The sequence below is a fragment of the Cebus imitator genome, unplaced genomic scaffold (genome assembly GCF_001604975.1).
Source record: "Cebus imitator isolate Cc_AM_T3 unplaced genomic scaffold, Cebus_imitator-1.0 Scaffold212, whole genome shotgun sequence".
Taxonomy (NCBI): domain Eukaryota; kingdom Metazoa; phylum Chordata; class Mammalia; order Primates; family Cebidae; genus Cebus; species Cebus imitator.
Window position 1 is genome coordinate 373,319 of NW_016107527.1, and position 20,283 is coordinate 393,601.

Genomic DNA, 20,283 nt, shown 5'->3' on the forward strand with positions numbered 1-20,283 from the left:
TTTTTTTCCTATTGTGCATTTGATCATGTGAAAGGAATAAACAACATCCTTGAATTCATTCCCAAAACCTACTCAACATAGAAGATTCACTTATGGTAATCATCAAATCTCTCTGATCCTCTGGAATAGTTTGGGGGTAAATGACAAATAAGTTTGAACTAAAATATTTAATTTGGTAGATCAATTCAGAAATGCACTGACACTTTTTTTTTTTTTAAATATGTATTTATGCAGGAAGCTGAGGCAGAAGAATCCTTGAACCCAGGAGGCAGAGAATGCAGTGAGCCGAGATTGTGCCACTGCACTCCAGCCTGGGAGACAGAGTGAGACTCTTGGTCTCATATATATATATATATGTATTTATGCAAGATGGAAAAAGGAGCAAGGCAGATGAGTTAACCACTGAAAAATTTCATCTTATATTCTACGTTGATGCATCACATTGCAGATGCAGAAGTCACATAGGGCAAGATTGGTGTTAAGGACCATAAATTCTCAATAGAAAATCCTGTTAACAAACAGAATCCATATACTAAAACAAATCAAACAGTGAATTTTAATAGAGACTTAGAAAATAGAGCCACAATCAAAAGTGCAGAAGAAAAATGATCTGCTATTGAGCATAAACCTTTACTAAAGAGAGTAAAAATGGGAGGAAAGATGAAATGAAGGTGAAAAGAGGGTAAGGGTGAAAGTAAGAGAGAAAGAAAGAGAAGAGGGAGAGAGCAGTAGACTTCTAAAAACTATTACATTGTGAAAATCTGACTCTTGTATTTCATAAGGCAACATAAACAATATTGAAAATTTTTACTATCTTCTTAGTAAAGATGTATCTAAGTTTAATACAAGTTAAATATATGATTTCATCTAAATATTTCCTATCCTTGGTTATCAAAAGTAATTATTCTAAGAAGATTTAGACTTTAAAGACTGCTCAAAATATGTTATAATCCTTTCAAGGTGATGTGCTTTCTCTTTTTGTTTATTTATAGTTAATTAGTCTTTGTCGGTGTTGCACATTACTTACACTCCACCATTTCAAGGTCTGTTTGCTTTCTGATTCATAAAAATCAGCCTGTATCCTTTAGTTATATTAAAAGCCTTGCATTTAATTAGGAACATGTATGTCAGATTTATGTAATGGGTTACAACCTTGCCAATTTCCACATTACTGCCAGAGAGACAGTTATTTAAGGAAGCACATTCACTCTTCAGATTGTCCAAACTATTGTCCTTTCTCCGTATTTTTATTTTCTTCTAATTTGATTCAATCTCTCATCTTTCTCCTTCACCCCAAATTTTCCTCATCATTGCATGCATAGCATTTTAACTCTTTTCCTTGCTGATCAACTTTTACTAATTTTCTCTGTTCTAACTTCATAGAAATACATTTTTATGTTCAATTTAGCAACAAAATTTCAAGGAAATAACATGAACTTTAAAAAAGTAAAAGACTGTTCCAGTATTAACCTCCAAAAGATTGAACATGTTTTGGAGAAAAGGTTAATATGAAATTATTAACATAAAATCTTTCTACTTATAAAAAAAAACAATTCAAACATCTATTTGAAGAGAACAAACCCCACCCATTCCTCATCCCATACCTTTAAAAGTCTCAACAGTAGGAAGATTGATTACCTCAACTCGATCAACAGGTATGTTTTCATAGTTGTATAAATTATCCAGGTCTTCTAAGGTGGCATCATAGGTTTCTGAGTCATAGTTGATGGACTCCAGAGTTGGGGCAGTCACAGCAGCATCAAAGATGACGAGTCCCAGAACAAGTCTTGCTAATATCTTCATTTTCCCAACTTTCCTAGTTATAAAATGTTAAAATGCCCAAATATTTAATTGAAAACTTATTAATAGTCTGCACTAAATAGAAATGATAAATTAGTGTCAATTTCAAAGAACGCAAGCTGGTAGCTTTCCTTCCATGGATAATTTATAAACATAACACACAAAATCATCTTACTTCCTAGGACCATTGCTGTCAGATATTCAAATTCATTCACAAACCTGTCTCTGATTTTACAGTGGATATTTTAATTACAATAATATTTTATTTAGTTTTATTTTATTTTATCTTATAGGGAAAAATAGAGCTTATTCACAAAACTTTTTTGACATCTAAGAGTTTTACCATTTAATTAAATACTAAGATCCTTCATCAGCTCTGGGATATGGAGTTGAAGAAGATGAGGATGATGATGATGATGACTGCAGCTGTCATACCATTTTATAGGTGAAGAAACTGAGACAGAGTTAACTGGTAATACAACTAAGACATCCACAAATAATTCCAATTTGAGTGGTCCAGGGTGTGGCTTGGTGGGGTTTTAAACATAATTTTGCAAAACCTAGGACTCATAACTGTTTCTTGTACATTGAGGCCTAAGAACAAAGTAACAAAGTTTTGTTTCTTTTTTTTTTTTTTCTGTTACTTCTTTGTAGCCTCTGGATATATAAATACATACATTATTTAATATGCACATTAATATTTCATGCAATATTGTTTAAAATGTTCCTAATGAAATAGAACAGAAAAAATTTTTTCTTTAGTTCTTACTATTTTATTTAATTCTTAATAACTATCTAAGATTTGAACTCAGAACCAATAGGAATACATGTTTAAAAGGCACTATTTGGCAAGATTCCTTTGTATGCCTAAGGGATTATAGCCATCTTTGTTTTTTAATTCCTTAATAGGCACAATTCTTATTTTTCATTATAACATTATGCTTTTTGAGGATTCAATCAAAATCCTATAATTTTAATTATTTTTTTATTCTATATATACTCATTTGAATACATTTTGGTTTAGAAAAAAAACCTTCATGTTTAATTTTCAACGTTTAAGTTAGCCTTATCAAAATGTTACCTGGTGATCCTTTATTTTGCAGGCAAGTATAGTAAAATTCTTTATCAAGCATGTCTAATTTTGGAAGGTTTTATATCTTGGGCACACTTCTTGGGTTTACTTTAAGAACGGTACCTATGTTGTTGGTACTTATGCATACATATAAAAGGGAATTCATGATAAATATTACTTTTAAACTTGAATGCACTGGCAGACAAAATGACCTTCAGTTACTTGAAAGAAAGCCTTTATGAAGCAGGTTTAGGCAGAAGGATATGAAATTCCTCTGAGAATAAGAAGCAGTACAAGGAGCTCCTTCTTAGCCCTTCTATGCTTTCTTCAAATAAATTTCTTATTCACACAGGATAAACTAAGCCTCTATTTCAGTTGCCTTTGCAGAAGTCTTTGCAGGATTGCAGATTTGGAACTGTTCTAGGCAATTACCAACAAAGTCCTACTTAATAAAGCAGTGGGTTTGCAAATCTTCCAGGAACCATTCTCCCATAATCAAGTTGGTAACATTAACAGAAGCCACTACCAACTTAAAAAAATATTTTCTTTATATATTTCTGGCAGCTTCCATTGTTCAAAGAAATTATACACTTGCTGACCGTTTTTTTCACTTTATGCTATATTTGATTACATATGGCTACATCTCAGAATTTATTTGCATTTTGCATTGCTCCTAAAGCTATCAGCTATAAGGCAGTCTGTATGAATCTTAAAAATATAAACAGTGTTTATCTATGTTAGTTAAATTTATATTCTTTTCTTCAAATAATTATATTAGCATTTAATATAGTTTTTAATTGAAACTTTAATTTTGTGTTCACTTTATAACATTGCTTAATATTTTAAAATTTGTATATTTAAAACTTTCAATATATAAATGTATAATGTCATGTAATCATCACAATATTTTTAAACTCCTGAAATTTCACTATTTCCTCACTTTGCATAATATTTCAATTAATATCAATAAATAGTACCTGGCTATACTTGCAAAGAATGTGGTCTGTGTCAGGGCAGTTGACTTAAGGCATATATTGGAAACTACTATACTTTTATTGGCATCTGTCCTGACTATTGAGATAAACTATTTGCTGTATGTTATTAATTCCTAAGCTATTTCAAAATTTTGGATTTTCCAAGAATAATATAAATACAAAGTCAATAACAAAAATAAACCAAATCCATTGAATCAAAGTTCCCCAGAAGATATCAAGCAAGTTGAATTATTTTTTAAAGGTTTTTATAGTAGGGAAAAAAGTATTTGACCCAAGAAGAAAGCAAGTATAAAAACTTACCTTTGGCTCTGACTTGGTGAAATGGCACAAAGTGACTGAGGATGCAGAGCTAGTGGTATTTGCCCCTGACCAATGGATGTGAATTCTGGTCTGTGGGAGGTGGAATTTATAACACTCAACTTTCTGTTTGCAAAACCTAACATTGAGAAATACTTCTCAGTCTTTAAAAAACCCCAAATTATTTTATAGTCACTCTAAGCAGTGGAATCCAAATCACATAGTATATAAAGTTCTTGAAATTATGTTCATGGAGTTATAATTGCCAAAGTGTCACCTTAAGATTTTTAAATGGAAAAAGTTGGATTTCATATACCTCATCTATAACAAATTCACCTATTAAGAAATGAAGTTCATGTATACAGTGATACTATATATGGATATTTCAGTTCTAATAAGGAATAATTTTCCCAAAACTCAAAGTCTTGAATTGTTTTCTTCACTTTTCACTAATGTTAAGTGAAATTTGGTAAATGTTACAGAAACCTTACCTGTTTAATTTTGGGAAAGTAAAAAAAAAAAGTTATCCAAATTATTTTAATTGCATGGAATGTTTTGATAGCAAAGCAGTGAACAATGAACCTTTTGCATAACTTTAAAAAAATTATGTCCAAAAGTAATGCACAATTATGATCAGAGTATTTTGGAGAGAAAGGGGGTTCTTTTTATAAAAAGTTATTTTATCTATCATAGATAAATAAATCAAATTACACATTTTTCCCTAGAATACAAGCTTTCTTTTATGCTCTTGTTAACTTTCATGGTTTGTAAAACTAAACTTTATTGCAGATAAAAAAATATATATTGTAGAGAAAAAATATATACTTTAAATTTCTATATCTTAATTTTACATTGGATAAGTCTTAGAGAAAGATGAAACTTGAATCTTGTATTCTGGTATACTTTAGATAAATCTAGGAATTTGATTCTCACTTATGCTTCAGGAATCTTTTCCTTCATGACCAAAAGTCAATTGCTGTGTTGAATTTTGAAAGCGGGATTACTCCTGGGCCAAGTGATGGGAGAGAAGAAGGTCTGTCTTCAGGATTCTCTCACTCCCCTTTCTGCAAATGTCTTTGCCCATCTATTCAGGGCATTCTCATTTGTCATCCCCATCAGCCAACCCTGTTTCCAAATGATTTGTTTTTAACATGCATTGTTTTTCTCAGAAACAATTTGATTTGGAACAGAAGCAGTGATGGTGGATAATGTATGAAGCCTACTAAGATCTCTCCAAAAATAGAGAGGTTATCTTCGAGACAGGGATGTCTTTCTGGCATCCATGATGTCTCACCGCATCACATAAAGGTCACTTTTAGAAGCAGTGCTGAAAAGATGCCTGAATCCGAGTTTCTAGGCTGGTCCTCTCTAGCATCAAGGTCCACGTGCGGTGTCAGGTGATTTTATATATGATTGTTAATTCCCTCAGCACATTCTTAAGCAGAGAGGTTACCACTATTCATAGATGGGAAAACCGAGAGTCAGCTATTAAATGATACAGAGCTATGTGTGACACAAATAAACAGACAATCAAATTGGCTCTTCTCTGGGTCAGGTCCCTAGACATGATTGAGCCTGTCTGAGGGATGTGGGTATATATAAAAAGGCAGTGTTAGCTCTCAGTTCCAAAGATTTCTAATTCAAAGCCTATCACTAGCTTTAGGTTCTGCTGAATGTTTTAGAAGAAATGACAGATTCCAAGAATATCTATGAAATTAATTTACTTTCTTCCTTTTCCCTCAATATTTGATCCAGTACTCTGTGTACTTTATTAGGTGACAGAGAGGTGAGAGCTACCTAGCCCCTTGCTTTCTGTGGGGGGCTCTGATTAAACTTACAAGACTATTTCCAGAAATAATTTTTGACACTATCCTTGGTTGAACTGTTGGTGTTTAAATGGTGTCTTCCTTAGGCTTTAGAATGCTGTGCAATAGAAGTTCAATTTTCATGACAATTTGAAGGCCAAATTATTTGTCTTAGTTTAGCATTGAAAGCAGAAATGATCATCTTTGAACCTTTTCTTCCTCCAAATAAATACAAATTTTACATTTCCTTATAACAATTAATTTCTGAAATCATTTCTCTTGATCTTATTGCAACACTCTCCAATATTTCAAAATCTGTTTTGAAGTGTGAGCACTCAAATTTGTTACAATCCCTTGAGGATCTAATCAACACTGAACAGTGAGGAAGGATACATGACCAGTTACAGCCTCTGTTATCTTGGTAAATATCTTCTAGTCTCGTGATAGTTTTCTTAATAGTGCCCAAGCTTGGTTATTAGAAACCCTCGGGGGATCAGTTATTATGACTCCTGGCCTTATCTAGAAACTGAGGCTTTGTGGCTTTATCTCCTTAAACCCCAAAACACTTTACAAAACCTTTTGACTGAAGCTCTTAACAAAATTAATTAAACACCATCCTGCTTGTTTAAACAAATTAATTTTAAACAAAACACAGCCTTCTCCCAATGATTGCTTTCTTTGTTCTACAGCAAGGTTGAGCAGAGAGCAGCAGATACTCTGAGGGCAGCCCCCTGCTGCCTTCCCTTGCCCCTGGCCCCAAAAGGTGACATTACTAACTACTAGAGGGTGTGAGTATTCCACCTTACTGACTATAAGTGAAAATTTGCTGCAATGATTACCTGCCTTCCTAAAAAGAACTGTTAAAGTTAGTCTCATCTTGTCTCAGAGGCCCCCTACTCAGCAGAAATCCAAAACTCCAGGCTTTCATGTCACCATAAACCCACAGGTATCATGCTGATTTCATCCAATCTTCTCCTCCCAGTATCTTTTAAGCTTTGCCTGCAATTTTTGTCTCAGCTTCTTTCAGAAAATGTCTCTTTACTTCCTTTACCTTAAAAGAATCTGGCTGTCTCCTGACAAAGGTTTTCCTCTGCAGTCCTTTCAAAGTGGTGTTTGGTTGGTTGTTCTTCCTCCCTCACAAAATTCAAGAATGGAGAGGTTTTTGTGCTCTACATTTTCTCTCCCAAATGATCTCTTTACTGTTTCAAAAACATTATTCATTCTGAAACTCATAACACGTGTCTTAGTTACCCACAACATCCTCCCTGTCATCAGCTGCTAGACATCCTTGTCTAGCCCTTTTATGGTTGATGACTTTTGCCCCTGGTTCATTCATTCCTTCCACACATGCCCATCATCATTTGCAATTACATGAACCTCCATGTATGATCCATCTATCGTGGTGGCCTGGTGGTTGCTTTGTCTTCTCACATATAGAAGTTACTACATTCCTACCCAGCCTCTCACCATCATTGTTGAACCCATCAGCTTGTTATCAGCAGGTATTATATAGCTTACCAGTAGGATACTGTCATTATTTGTCCTTTTGCCACATGAGACTTTTGTTCCATAGACCCCATCACTTTTTTTTTACCATCCATTAAAACTTCTATCTTCACTTTCTCCTTACCCTTGGATTCCATGGGCTGTTATCATAATTACTACCCGTCAAACATTTTTGCTCTTTCTTTTTTCCCTTCTATTATACTCACTTGGGAAGACCTCAATTTTGGTTTAGCACAACTCCCAAGTGTCTTCCATTCTGCATCCGAGAAGCTGTATATTACTAGTGAAGATCACACACAATGATATTTGATTTCATTTCAGATTCTTTCAGATAAGTTTCAACCTTGGCTGGCAGATCTAGTGTGACTCTGACATTGATTCCCTTTCCAACATTAAAATGAATATTTTATAACATAACTTCTGTCCTCAAAGATCCTATATTCCTTTTCTCTGCACTGAAAAGATAGAAGTCATCAGAGAAATAGTTAAATTTCCACCATCAAATTCACCTGCATTTCCACGCATCTTCTTTGACTTCCCTGTTATAACAGCGCAAGAAATTAAAAATACTTTCCCATTCCTAGGATTGTATTTCCTTTTCTCTCTCCAAGGCTTGTGTTTATTCAGTTCTCGCCTCCTTCTCACTATTCCCTGCTTCTACTAGATTAATTCCATGTAAATGCACACATTCTCTGAGCACAAGGTCAGGCTGTGGTATTCTATATAAACCAAATGAACTGAGTTAAAGTCAATAGAAAGTGGTAGCTACAGCAGCAAATTAAAGATAACGTGTTAAGTCTAAAGGAATTCAAATAGCAAATGGTTTCAAATCACTATAGAATCCAAAACTGTATCTGCAGATTTAGTTCAGTCTACAAATACTTCAAATTTAGTTCCTACAATTATGCTATTTTTTTTAACAAAGTACGTACGTAATTGCCATTGAACTCGACATTTTCATCTTGCTACATTCCTATTTCGATGTCTTCTTTTTCAGGAAAATAAATCCCCAAATAAGTAGAGTGCATTGGCTGTTTCTGCTTACCCTATTCCCATTCACTCATCATTCCACTGCAGTTTGGGTTCTGTATGAATAGTTTTCTGGCTTTGTCTTAATTAATGTCCCAGCAGCCTACCTTGGCTGTGATGTGGTTTTTCTCTGACCACCTTAGCTATGCCTTCTCAGTGTCTTTGTTTGTCTTCTTTTACTCAACCCAGCCTCTAACTTTTGGAGTGCCTGAGGTTTTAATCATATGATTCATCTTTTCTCTTGTTATCCTTTCTTTGTGGGTCACCTCATTTGCTTCCATGCTATAATTACAATAAAAACAATAATATATTAACAATAAGCTAGTTTTGAACATATACTATGAGCCCGACATTGCTCATTATCCTCATTTATAGAAGAGGAAAGTAAGGCCCAGGGAGTTTAAGTAACTTCAACAAATAAGAAGCAGAGCCAAATCAAAGCTGAAGCAGTCTGGCAGCAAAGCCCAAGTTCTTACCCACAACACTGAGCTACCATTTTATGTGTCAGTCGTCCAGCTTTACATCCTCTGCCCCCATATTTTGTTCTGAGCCAAAGATTCATATATGCCATTGACTACTTAGAACTTGACATCTTCACTTGGATGTCTAATTAGAATACCACACTAACCTGATATGATGACTTTTAGACCCACTCTAAGCTTTGATCTTCTCCCCTTTGCAGTGATTGGATGGTATCACATCACCCTAATTGGTTCCAGCCCAAAGCCTTAAAATTGCTGTTGATTTCTTCCATTTCCTAATGTTTCCCCTACATCCAATCTATCAAAAGAAATCAATTCTACTACAGATGTATCTCATTTCACAATCATCTCTCTCCTGTACTACCAGAAAAACATATTACTGAATCTTCCTGCTTCCTTTTTTTGTGTCATTCACTCATCAAATACAAGGCAGAGAGATGATGAAAGAAAAACACACAATTCCACATTTTTTTGTATGTGTTTCATCCACTTTATTTTATTTTTCAATTACATTGCTTGATGTTATAATTGTACTTTAAGTTCTGGGATATATGTGCAGAACGTGCTAGTTTGTTACATAGGTGTACACATGCCATGGTGGTTTGCTGCGCCCATCAACCCATCATCTGTATTCGGTATTTCACTGAATGTTATCCCCCTTCTAGCCCCTCACTCCTTGACAGGCCCCAGTGTGTGATGTTCCCTTCCGTGTGTCCATGTGTTCTCGTTGTTCAATTCCCACTTATGAGTGAGAACATACAGTGCTTGTTTTTCTGTTCCTGTTAGTTTGCTAAGAATAATGGTTTCTAGCTTCATCCATCTCCCTGCAAAGGACATGAATGTATCCTTTTTATGGCTGCATAGCATTCCATGGTGTATATGTGCCACATTTTCTTTATCCAGTCTATCATTGATGGACACCTGGGTTGGTTCCAAGTCTGCTATTGTGAACAGTGCTGCAATAAGCATATATATGCATGTGTCTTTATAGTAGAATGAATTACAATCCTTTGAGTATATACTCAGTAATGGGATTGCTGGGTCAAATGATATTTCTGGTTCCAGATCCTTGAGGAATTACCACATTGTCTTCCACAATGGTTGAACTGATTTAAACTCCCACCAGCAGTGTAAAAGTGTTCCTATTTCTCCACATACTCTCCAGCATGTGTCGTTTCCTGATTTTTTAATCATTGCCATTCTAACTGGTGTGAGATGGTATCTCATTGTGGTTTTTATTTGCATTTCTCTAATGACCAGTGATGATGAGCTATTTTTATGTGTTTTTTGGCCATATGAAAACTTCTTTTGAAAAGTGTCTGTTCATATCCTTTGCCCACAATTTTTTTTTTGCAAATATTGAATAATTTCACATTTCTCTTTTAGTAAAATCAAAACTCTTAAACTATGCCCTGCAAAACTCCCCATCAGCTAGATCCTCCCTACTTCTTCAAGCTTAGGTCAAGCACATCTCCCTCAGTCACTCTGCTTCAGTCATATGGATGACCTTTCTGTTTTGGAATCGAGCCAAATCTGTGTATCCTCAAAATACTACAATTAGTATTAGCTCCCACACTTTAGAATGGCTGCCTCACTTTTTAAACTTCTGCGTAAATATTCCTTCAAAAGAGGCTCTCCCTGACACCCTTCTCATCAAGGTAGACCCTCTTCCTTCCCATTATACTCTACAAGTCCACCACATTTGTTTCTTCAAGGCACTTGCCATATCTGCTTTTTTTTTTTTTTTTCCTATTCGTATATATGTCTGTTCAAGGTGAATAGAAACACTGTGATAAATATATTTTACTGGTCAGATTTACAGTTGTATTCTCAGTTCTGAAATAATCCTTGGCTCAAACTTTATGCTCAGTATTTTTGAATGAATTAATCAATTAATGAAATAGTGAATTAATACATAATAATTGAATAACCGTTATGATTTGCTTAGCTATTCTAATACATAGGAGGTTATTTGTATTTAGGTAATGATAACTAGTTCTTGATCAACATGCTAAATTAATTTCTTTTCCTGTTTTTTTTTTAATTAGTTTTTTCTGTTCTTTTTATCCAAACTACCAAGCTGTTCGGTGACACTTTTCAAGCTGCTATCAAACCTCTCTTGACATGAGGTTTTACTTTTATTTTCTGCTAAGACTTTCTTATGTAATCTACAAAGATATATGGCATGGACTTTTGATGAGAATCTGAGAGTTTCTGAACAATTTAAGACTCTTTCTGGCCAAAAGTTAAGAAAACCAAAATTCAAGCTGGTTTAGGAAAATGTAATTGATTTGCCCAGATAACAGAAAAGTACAAGTTTCTTTTTCTCCAGAGAGCTTTCTTTGGTAAGCACCATTCTCAGATGGGATTCTAAATGGAGGAGATGGCTACAGCTGCTCTATATGATACATGTCTTTCAGGTTGAAACCCAGAGTTGAGCAATTATTTATTCTAGAAAGCCCCCCAAAATATTTTCTTTGTGTAATCGATTCTGAGCAATGCACATACTCATCACACAAAAAAGAGGGGGCGGGGGAGAGTAGTTGAGGGAATTAAGTAATTAAGTGTCCTAACTGGCCGAATCCTCATGTCATTCAAGGCTCTACTCAAGTGTTACTTCTTGAGTTGCTTCTTCCCTGACCACTTCATTTAAAATAGAGCCAACCTCTTTATAACACTTAAAACTATATGACATGATTACATAGGATATTAGCTTATTTATATCCTACACCAGAATGTTATCTCCATGAAAACACAGTTTACCAATTGTGTCTGCTGCTATATTCCCAGTCTATGACACACAGCAGGCATTCAACAAACATTTGTCAAATAAATACATGAACTGACTTATACCTAAGGACAAATGCTTTCATCCCTTTGTTTTCAGAGAGCTAAAAAAGGGTTGGAGTGGTTTTCAGCAGGGACTAGCAAAAGAAGAGCAAATTAATCATGAGTAGCAGTAGTCTTTGAGCCTTAGCACATGGTCTTTCTGACGCCTGTTTGTTTTGGCTGAGCTGAAGCCTCTTTTGCTACATTTCTTAGTCTTACCTGTCTTCCAAATGAATTGGATGTGAGATACCCATAGTTCAATTGATAAAAAATATGTTTATAGTCATATTATTAAATTTCCGTTTCATGTATAGCTTGTAGTACACTATATTTCCCATATCACTTTTCACAATACATATGCTATATCAATAATAATTAAAGTAATAGTTATATTCAACCACTATTAATTCTCATTTTATCATTATAATTTGGGCTTCAGATTGTTTTCTTTTACTTTCCTTTTTATGTTGCATTTTTTTAAAAAAGCTTATTGTTTTGGTATATACCGCATCTTTTGTCATTATAACTTTTATCATTATATAAAAAAACAAGAACTAGATATTTTATTCTTTTTGTTGCTATTTTGAATAGGATTGCAGTTTTGATTTGGCTCTCAGCTTGGATGCTGTTGGTGTATAGAGGTGCTACCAATTTTTATGTATTGATTTTGTATCCTGAATCTGCTGAAGTTTCTTATCAGAGCCAGGAGGCTTTGGGCAGAGTGCAGAAACTATAGGGTTTTCTGCATAAAATCATATCATCTGAGAAGAGAGAGAGTTTAATGTCATCTCTTCCTATTTGGATGCCTTTTTATTATATTTCTTTCTCTTGTCAGATTGCTCTGGCTAGAAATTCCAAAACTATGTTGGATCGAGTGAGAAAAGTTGGCATCCTTGTGTTGTTCTAGTTCTTAAGGAGAATGCATCCAGCTTTTGCCTGTTTGGTGTGATGTTGCCTATGGGTTTTTTTCATAGATGGCTCTTATTACTTTAAGATACGTTCCTTTAATGCCTAGTTTGCTAAGTGTTTTTAACATGAAGGGATGTTGAATTTTAATAAAAGCTTTTCTGTATCTATTGGAATGACCATGTGTTTTTTCTTTCAGTTTTGTTTATGTGGTGAATCTCATTTATTGATTTACATATATTTAACAAACCTTGCATCTCAAGGATAAAGCCTTCTTGATTGTGGTGGATTAGACTTTTAGTGTTTTGCTGCATTCAGTTTGCTAGTATTTTGCTGAGGATATTTGTATCTATGTTGGTCAGCAATATTGGCCTGAAGTTTTCTTTTTTGTTGTTTCTCTGCCAGGTTTTGGTGTCAGAATGATGCTTGCCTCATAGAATGAGTTAGGAAAGAGTTCCTCCTCCTTGATTTTTTGGAATAGTTTCAGTAGGATTGATACTAGCTCTTCTTTGTAAATCTTGTGGAATTTGGCAGTGAATCCGTCTGGTCCAGGACTTTTTCTGTTTAATTATTATTATTATTATTATTATTGATTCAACTTCAGAATTTGTTATTGGTCTGTGCATGGTTTTAATTTCTTCTTGGTTCTATTGTGGGAAGTTATTTGTTTCCAGGAATTTATTAATTTCTTCTGAATTTTCTAGTTTGTCTGCATAGAGAGTATAATTGTCTCTCAGTGACTCTGATTGTTTTGTATTTCTATGGGGTCAGTTATAGTGTGCCCTTTGCCATTTCTGATTGTGTTGTTTGAATCTTCTCTCTTTTTTGTTAGTCTAGCTAGCAGTCTATCAATCATAGTTATTCTTTCAAATATCCAGCTTTGGCTTTTGTTGATCTTTTGTATGGGTTTTCACATTTCCCATTCATTCAATTCAGCTCTTTTTTTTTTTTTCCTGATAGCTTTGGTGTTGGCTTGCTCTTGATTTTCTAGTTCCTGTAGGTGTGATGTTAGATTGATCATTTGAGTTCTTTCTAACTTTTTGATGTGTGATGTAAAATATCTATACTATGATAATTACAAAACGCTGCCGAAAGAAATCAGAGTTAACATAAATGAATGGAAAAACATTCCATGCTCATGGATAGGAAGAATCAATATTGTTAAAATGGCCATAGTGCCCAGAGGAATTTACATATTTAATTCTATTCCCACAAACTACCAACAACATTTTTTTATAAAATTAGAAAAAAACTATTCTAAAATTCATATAAAACCAAGAAACTAAAATTCATATAAAACCAAGAAACTGCCTGAAGCAACATGCAACTTACTCATTTAACAACTATGCACATGTACCTCCTCTCAATCCTAAAATAAATGCTTGAAGTAAAAAAAAAGTTCAAGAACTATAATTATTTTGAAAAAAAGGAAAAATAATTACCCACCTTAAGTATTATTCACCACCTTAAGTATTATTATCTCTGCATATCTACAGATAAAAGAGAAGGTGATATAGATAGTTACATATAAATAATATTAAAAAATATAAGATATCTTATTTAAAATGTTTAATTCTACTTATATTTCATATTAGAAAAAATATTGTAATTGAAGGAGCAGAAGGAATAGATAAGAGTTATAGATGTTTCATTACAAGAAATATTAGTTCACAAATTATCCAATCAACTATTGAGAGTAAAATTATTTTTAAAAATTCCAAGTTAAATGTACTCATTTACATTTAAATTTCACTCTACAATTTTTGTTATGTTTTTACTTTGTAGAGGTTGACAGAAATTTCCTATATCTCAAAGCACACTTTCTTACTTCAGCCAATGTATTTTGAAGAGTTATATCTCCTGCACTTTTAAATTATAGCACATTTATTCTTCACAAAAACCTGTGAAATAGTTCTATTATTAATCTGCCCATGATTATACAGCTAAAACATTTTGGAGCTGAAATTATAATACAAAATTGTGGATCCAGGCTATTTCCTCTGTCCAGTTATACAATATTGTATTTTTGACCTTTGATACATATGCACTGATGTTTGACCTTAAATGAATAAAACAACAGTTTATTTAAATGAATTATTTAATACTAATAATCTATTCTTTTTTCTCTGCCTCTTTTTTGAAATGCACAATTTTGATATAATTTTCCTTTTTAGCTATATTAATTTCCAGACAATTTTTCCCAAGAAATTTTATATGCACTATGTCCTTTGAGTCCTTGCATGTTCAAAAATATCTGTGAACTTTTTATTCTAGGGACATACTGTTTGATGGAATACTATTGGGTAACATTTTTCTTAGGACACTAAGACATTGCTTCATTTTCTTCTGGCACTAACAGTTACAATGGAAAAGTCTGAGGCCAGCCTAACTATTTTTCCCTGTTTAGGTCACTTGCTGTTTCTCTCTGGAGGCTAGCAAGATGTTTAGTAGACCTTGAACCTTAGTAACATCACCAAATGATGACTGGGACTTTATGTTTCCAATCTTTTCTGGAGAAAAATATCCTTTTCAAATTTGCAGGTTGTTATTTTAAATTAAAGCACAGATTTCTTCTACTTTACCTTTGAATTTTTATTTTTGCTAAATTCATTGTGATCTATTTTCTGAGATAATAATTATATTGTGTTGAAATTCACAAAAAAATTATGGCAAAAATTATTTTGCTTTTTTCCCATTGCCATCATTTTTCTCTTTAGTCAGTTTTATTGTTTTAGCATTTTATGAATCCTGCCTTTCTTCTACTGCTTTTGGCAAATATTTTGAAATATACCCAAAGAAAGCATAAAAAAGGCCTGCCCTTCATAGAAACCTACTCTAACAGAGCCCTATCTGGTGTGAACTACGGGCAACCAGCCAACGCCAGCCCCCTCTAACCTTCTCACATAAGGAAAGGAAAAAAAGAGGGCTACGGATTGCGTCTGAATGCCATAGCCCAGGAACTCAAGTCTACTGAAATATTAGATTTAATTATAAGACTATAGAATTGTTATAAAAACAATGGCTCACAACTAAGAGACTCTATTTAATAAAGAGTTTTTAGAAAAACCCAAAGCCAAGAGGAAGAAAAAGTCCAACAAGGAAATTACTGGAAACAGACTCTCCTGGCAGCTTTAGCTACTGCAAATATTCAACACAGCCCAACGCTGCCAGATGAGCATAAAACTTTACACTAAACACCTATTGAGTGCCTATTACCTAATACATCATACCAAATTTTCAACAAAAAAAATGAGAACACATGGACACAGGGAGGGGGGCACTACACACTGGGGTCAGTAGGGGGGAAATAGGGGAGGGATGGTGGGGGGTGGGGAGCTGGGGAGAGAGAGCAAGGGGAGAGATGCCAGATGTAGGTGATGGGGAGGAAGGCAGCAAATCACACTGCCACGTGTGTACCTATGCAACAATCTTGCATGTTCTTCACATATACCCCAAAACCTAAAATGCAATAAAATAAATAAATGGGAAAAAAAATTGCATGACATTATAAAAGGCAAGATAAAAAGTTTGAATAAACAAAGCAAGTGTCAGAACATGATTCAGATATAACACATATTTTGGAATTATCAGAGAATTTAAAACAATTATGACTAATTTACTAGTAATTAATGAAACATAGACAAAATGCAAAAACAGTTGAGTAATTTAAGCAGAAAGATGGAAATACTAAGACTGAATCAATAGGAAATCCTAGAAATCAAAGACACTGTAGTATAAATTGAAAAATTCTTTTGTTGGGCTCTTCAGTAAACAGAACATGACCGAGGGAAGAACCAGTGAGCTTGATGATATATCAGTGGAAACTTCTAAAAGTGAGATATAAAGAGGAATCTTTCTTTATAAAAAAAAAGGAACAGAGTATCTAAGAACTGTAAGACAATTAGGAAAGATGTAACATATGCATAATGGAAATATCAGAAGTATAAGAAAGCTAGAAAGGAACAGAAGAAATATTTGAAATAATAATGCAGTATTTTTCAAAAGTAGTAACAGACACCAAACTACATATTCAGGAAACTGAATAAGAGCGAAAAACCTATACCTAAGAATATCATATGGAAACTTCAGGAAATCAAAGACAAAGAGAAAAGCCTGAAATAATCGAGCCCCAGGTGTGGGAGCCTTATCTTTAGGGGAGTGAATATAAGAATTGCCATGAATTTCTCACCAGAAACCACGCAAGGAGAAAAGAGCAAAGTGAAATATTGAGTGTTGAAAAAAAGAAACCCAAATCCTAGAATTATGTATTCATTGAGATTAGCTTTCAAAAATGGAGATTTATAGACTCACTCAGACAAACATAAACGGAGGAAATTTTTCACCAGCAGGTCTGCCTTGCAAGAAATGCTAAAAGTTCTTTTGATGGAAGGAGAATGATATAAGCCAGAAACGTGTATCCACATAAAAAAGGGAAGAGCAGAGAAGAAGCAATACATTTAGATAAAATAAAATGTCTTATTTCTCTTGTTCTTAATTCATCTAATAATAGTTTTTTGAAATAATAGTAGCCACAATGTATTGGGAGATTATTATATATAGACAAGTGAAATAAATGGCAATGGTATAAGGAATGGTAGAGAGGAATTGGGAATACTTTATTTATATCACTTTTATTCATAATTGTCCCAAACTGGAAGCAATAAAGATACTCTTCAATAGAGGAAGGATAAATACATAGTAGTATATCTATACAATAGAGTATTTTTCAGAAAGTTAAGATAACTGAGCTATCAGATCATGAAAAGACAAAGGAAAATGTAATGCCTCTTGTTAAATAAAAGAAGCCAATCTGAAAAGCCAGCATGTGGCATGATTTCAACCATATGACATTCTGAAAAAGGCAAAACTCTAAAGACAGGAAAGAGATCACTGTTTGCCAGTGGTTCGGTTGTGGGGCTAGGGATAAATATGTGACGCACTGGGGATTTTTAAGGCTATGAAACTGTTGTGTATGATATTGCAGTGGTGGACGCATGACATTATGCATTGTCAAAGCCCATATAGCTGCACAACAAAAGTAGTGAATTGTAATATCAACTATGGACTTTCGTTAATAAAAATGTATTAATACTGATTCATTACTTGTAACCAATGTCTCAAACTAATGTAAGATATTAACAATAAGGGAAGATTGTGCAGGAAGAGCCAGGGTATTTTGGGAATCTCTGTACTTCCATCTCTATTTTTCTATAAATACAAAACTGTTCTGAAACACTTCATTATTTGTATTTAATACCAAAACAAAGATTAATTATATTCACTTACTCAGTAATTTGCCTTAATTTTTAAGTACCTGCTCTATCTCAGACACTGTACTTGGGGCACAAGCCCTTATGAAAATATAGACTAATACAATATCATACTGTATTAAAGATAGACCACATCTTAACATGAAGTGATTATTCATAGGTGTACTATCACTCCCACTGTTACTACATCTAGTTATGGATGGGTTATCATATTCATCTACAAGGGTAACCACACACTATGTACATTGTACATAGACTCAATAAATTTTGTCTCCTTTAGCAAATATTTTTTTGTTAAGGAAAACATTTGAAATCAAAAGAGGCTTTTACTAGAGCAGGAAAATATCACACAGTGCACTGGTGATGTTGTTACTACAGAATATTCTACAACTTCCAACTTTTGAGGTCTACACATGCATATAAATGTCAGCAGTCTTAACACTTTTCTCTCAAGTTTTCTAACTCTGACATTTGTTGGCTCTGTTACGATTAGTATCTAGTCTTCCTTGGGCTGAAGTTTCTTTATGTTGTCTAAAATAGTTAAATCACTAGTTCTAAATTAAATAGGTTAATTCATGTACTTGTTGACAAAATGATATGTTTTTCATTTTGGTTTTCACAGCTGGTGTAGGTGAAGAGGGTTTTTGCTCTGAACTTGATTCTGATTCCAAAACATCATCCAGCTTTCACTGTTCCTACACCTTAACTGTGAATTTTATTCTGGCATTTACAGCTTGAGATGGCATGCAGTACTGCTTTCACAAGTTGCTACTAAGTTTTTCCTCTCTCCAGCTTTAGTTTTTAAAAAATATTATTGTTATTGTTAACAATGGAATACTTAGATAATATAAATATACACACCTAAGGATTAAAAGTGGGATTTTAGTGGATTTGTTAATAATTACCTAAATATTTGAAAAAGTGACTATGTAATGGTTCAGGTAACTTAGGTACCAAATAAACACATCAAAAAAATCAGAAATGCTTTTCTTTTACAAAGGTAAAATTAGATATTTTCTTTGTGTGTGTGTGTGTGTGTGTGTGTGTGTGTGTGTGTGTGTGTGTGTATGTGACAACCAGGGAATTTTTCCCAGTAAAGGCTACAGAATTTTATTTCTGCTTAATGCATTAGGTCTAGTCTGAGCTTCTTTAAATTTCTACGGTGCATCATTTTACACTGCTGTTGTTTTTTAAAAGTTCACTATTGTTATTGTTGTTCATTTATAAGAAAGCAGTAACTCTTATGCTTAGAAATAAATAACAAATCCTTTATGTAGCCCAAAATATATTTTTCAGTATGGCCTTTTGCCTTTCCAGCCTCATGCTACCCTGTCACCTGCCTCATTTTCTATCTATTGAATCATACTAGTCTCTCACTTCCTCCAGTAAGACAAATTATTTCTCACTACAGTTTCCTTATCTGTGTTGTTCCCTTTGTTTTGCATGTGCTTTTCCACCTTGCAAAATGCCACCATTGATCATTTATGTCTCAGAGAGGCCTTGATAGCTGCTCCACACTCAAATATGTTTCCTGTTGTTTTCCTCCGTAATATCCTGCTTTATTTTCTTCCGTAGTATCCTGTTTTATTTTCCATATCACTTGTTGAATATTTTGTATTTATAGTCTAATTTAATTTCCCCAAAGTGGAATTCTATGGTGACAACAATCATGTTTGACTTTCCCATCTCTGTCCCTGGAGGAAGGAAATACTCCAATCAATGATCGTTGTATGAAGAATGATTCATTTCAACTCAATTTCATTGAGTAGAATTAGTGCAGAAGTACATCAGATCCAAGTAAAGACCACCCAAATCACTATTTCCTCAACATTCACAACTTCTATGGATAGAAAACAGTACTTGGTACTGGTGACTATTATGTACACTTCTTGTCAGCACTTGAGCTGGTACCACGTACTGAATGCTTGGTTTTATGAAGTACCATTCTAGCCACTCAGTGAGTAATTTGAGATTTCCTAACATTTCTCCCATTCATCATTTTATAATAGCCTTTCCTTTATTCCTCTAAGAAGTGTTCATTGAATGTTGACATATAAGTCACTGATCGACATTATGAAATCTAAATGAATAAGGAAAGATAAAAGCTTCAGAGCTGGAGAGATTGGCAGAAGGCAGAATAAATAATATAATACCAATTCTTCACTCTGTATATGTATATCTATGTCCAATTCTGTGCCAATATACACACATACATGCACACACACACACACACACACACACACACAAAGACTGGAGGGAAATACATCCAGAGGTTAATGTTTATCTATATGT

At 33.9% G+C, this 20,283-nt stretch overlaps 1 protein-coding gene across 1 annotated transcript in view; it reads right to left on the reverse strand.

Annotated features, from left to right (window-relative positions):
* Positions 1–4,241, reverse strand: part of EPYC (epiphycan) — a 38,809-nt gene extending 34,568 nt beyond the window's left edge. The window contains exons 1-2 of the mRNA XM_017548606.2: positions 4,168–4,241; positions 1,639–1,816 (exon numbers count right to left, since the gene is read on the reverse strand). Of these exons, the coding sequence (XP_017404095.1) occupies positions 1,639–1,803 (165 nt within the window). The 5' untranslated portion in view covers positions 1,804–1,816; positions 4,168–4,241. The remainder of the gene's footprint in view (positions 1–1,638; positions 1,817–4,167) is intronic.
* Between the last annotated feature and the right edge of the window lie 16,042 nt (positions 4,242–20,283).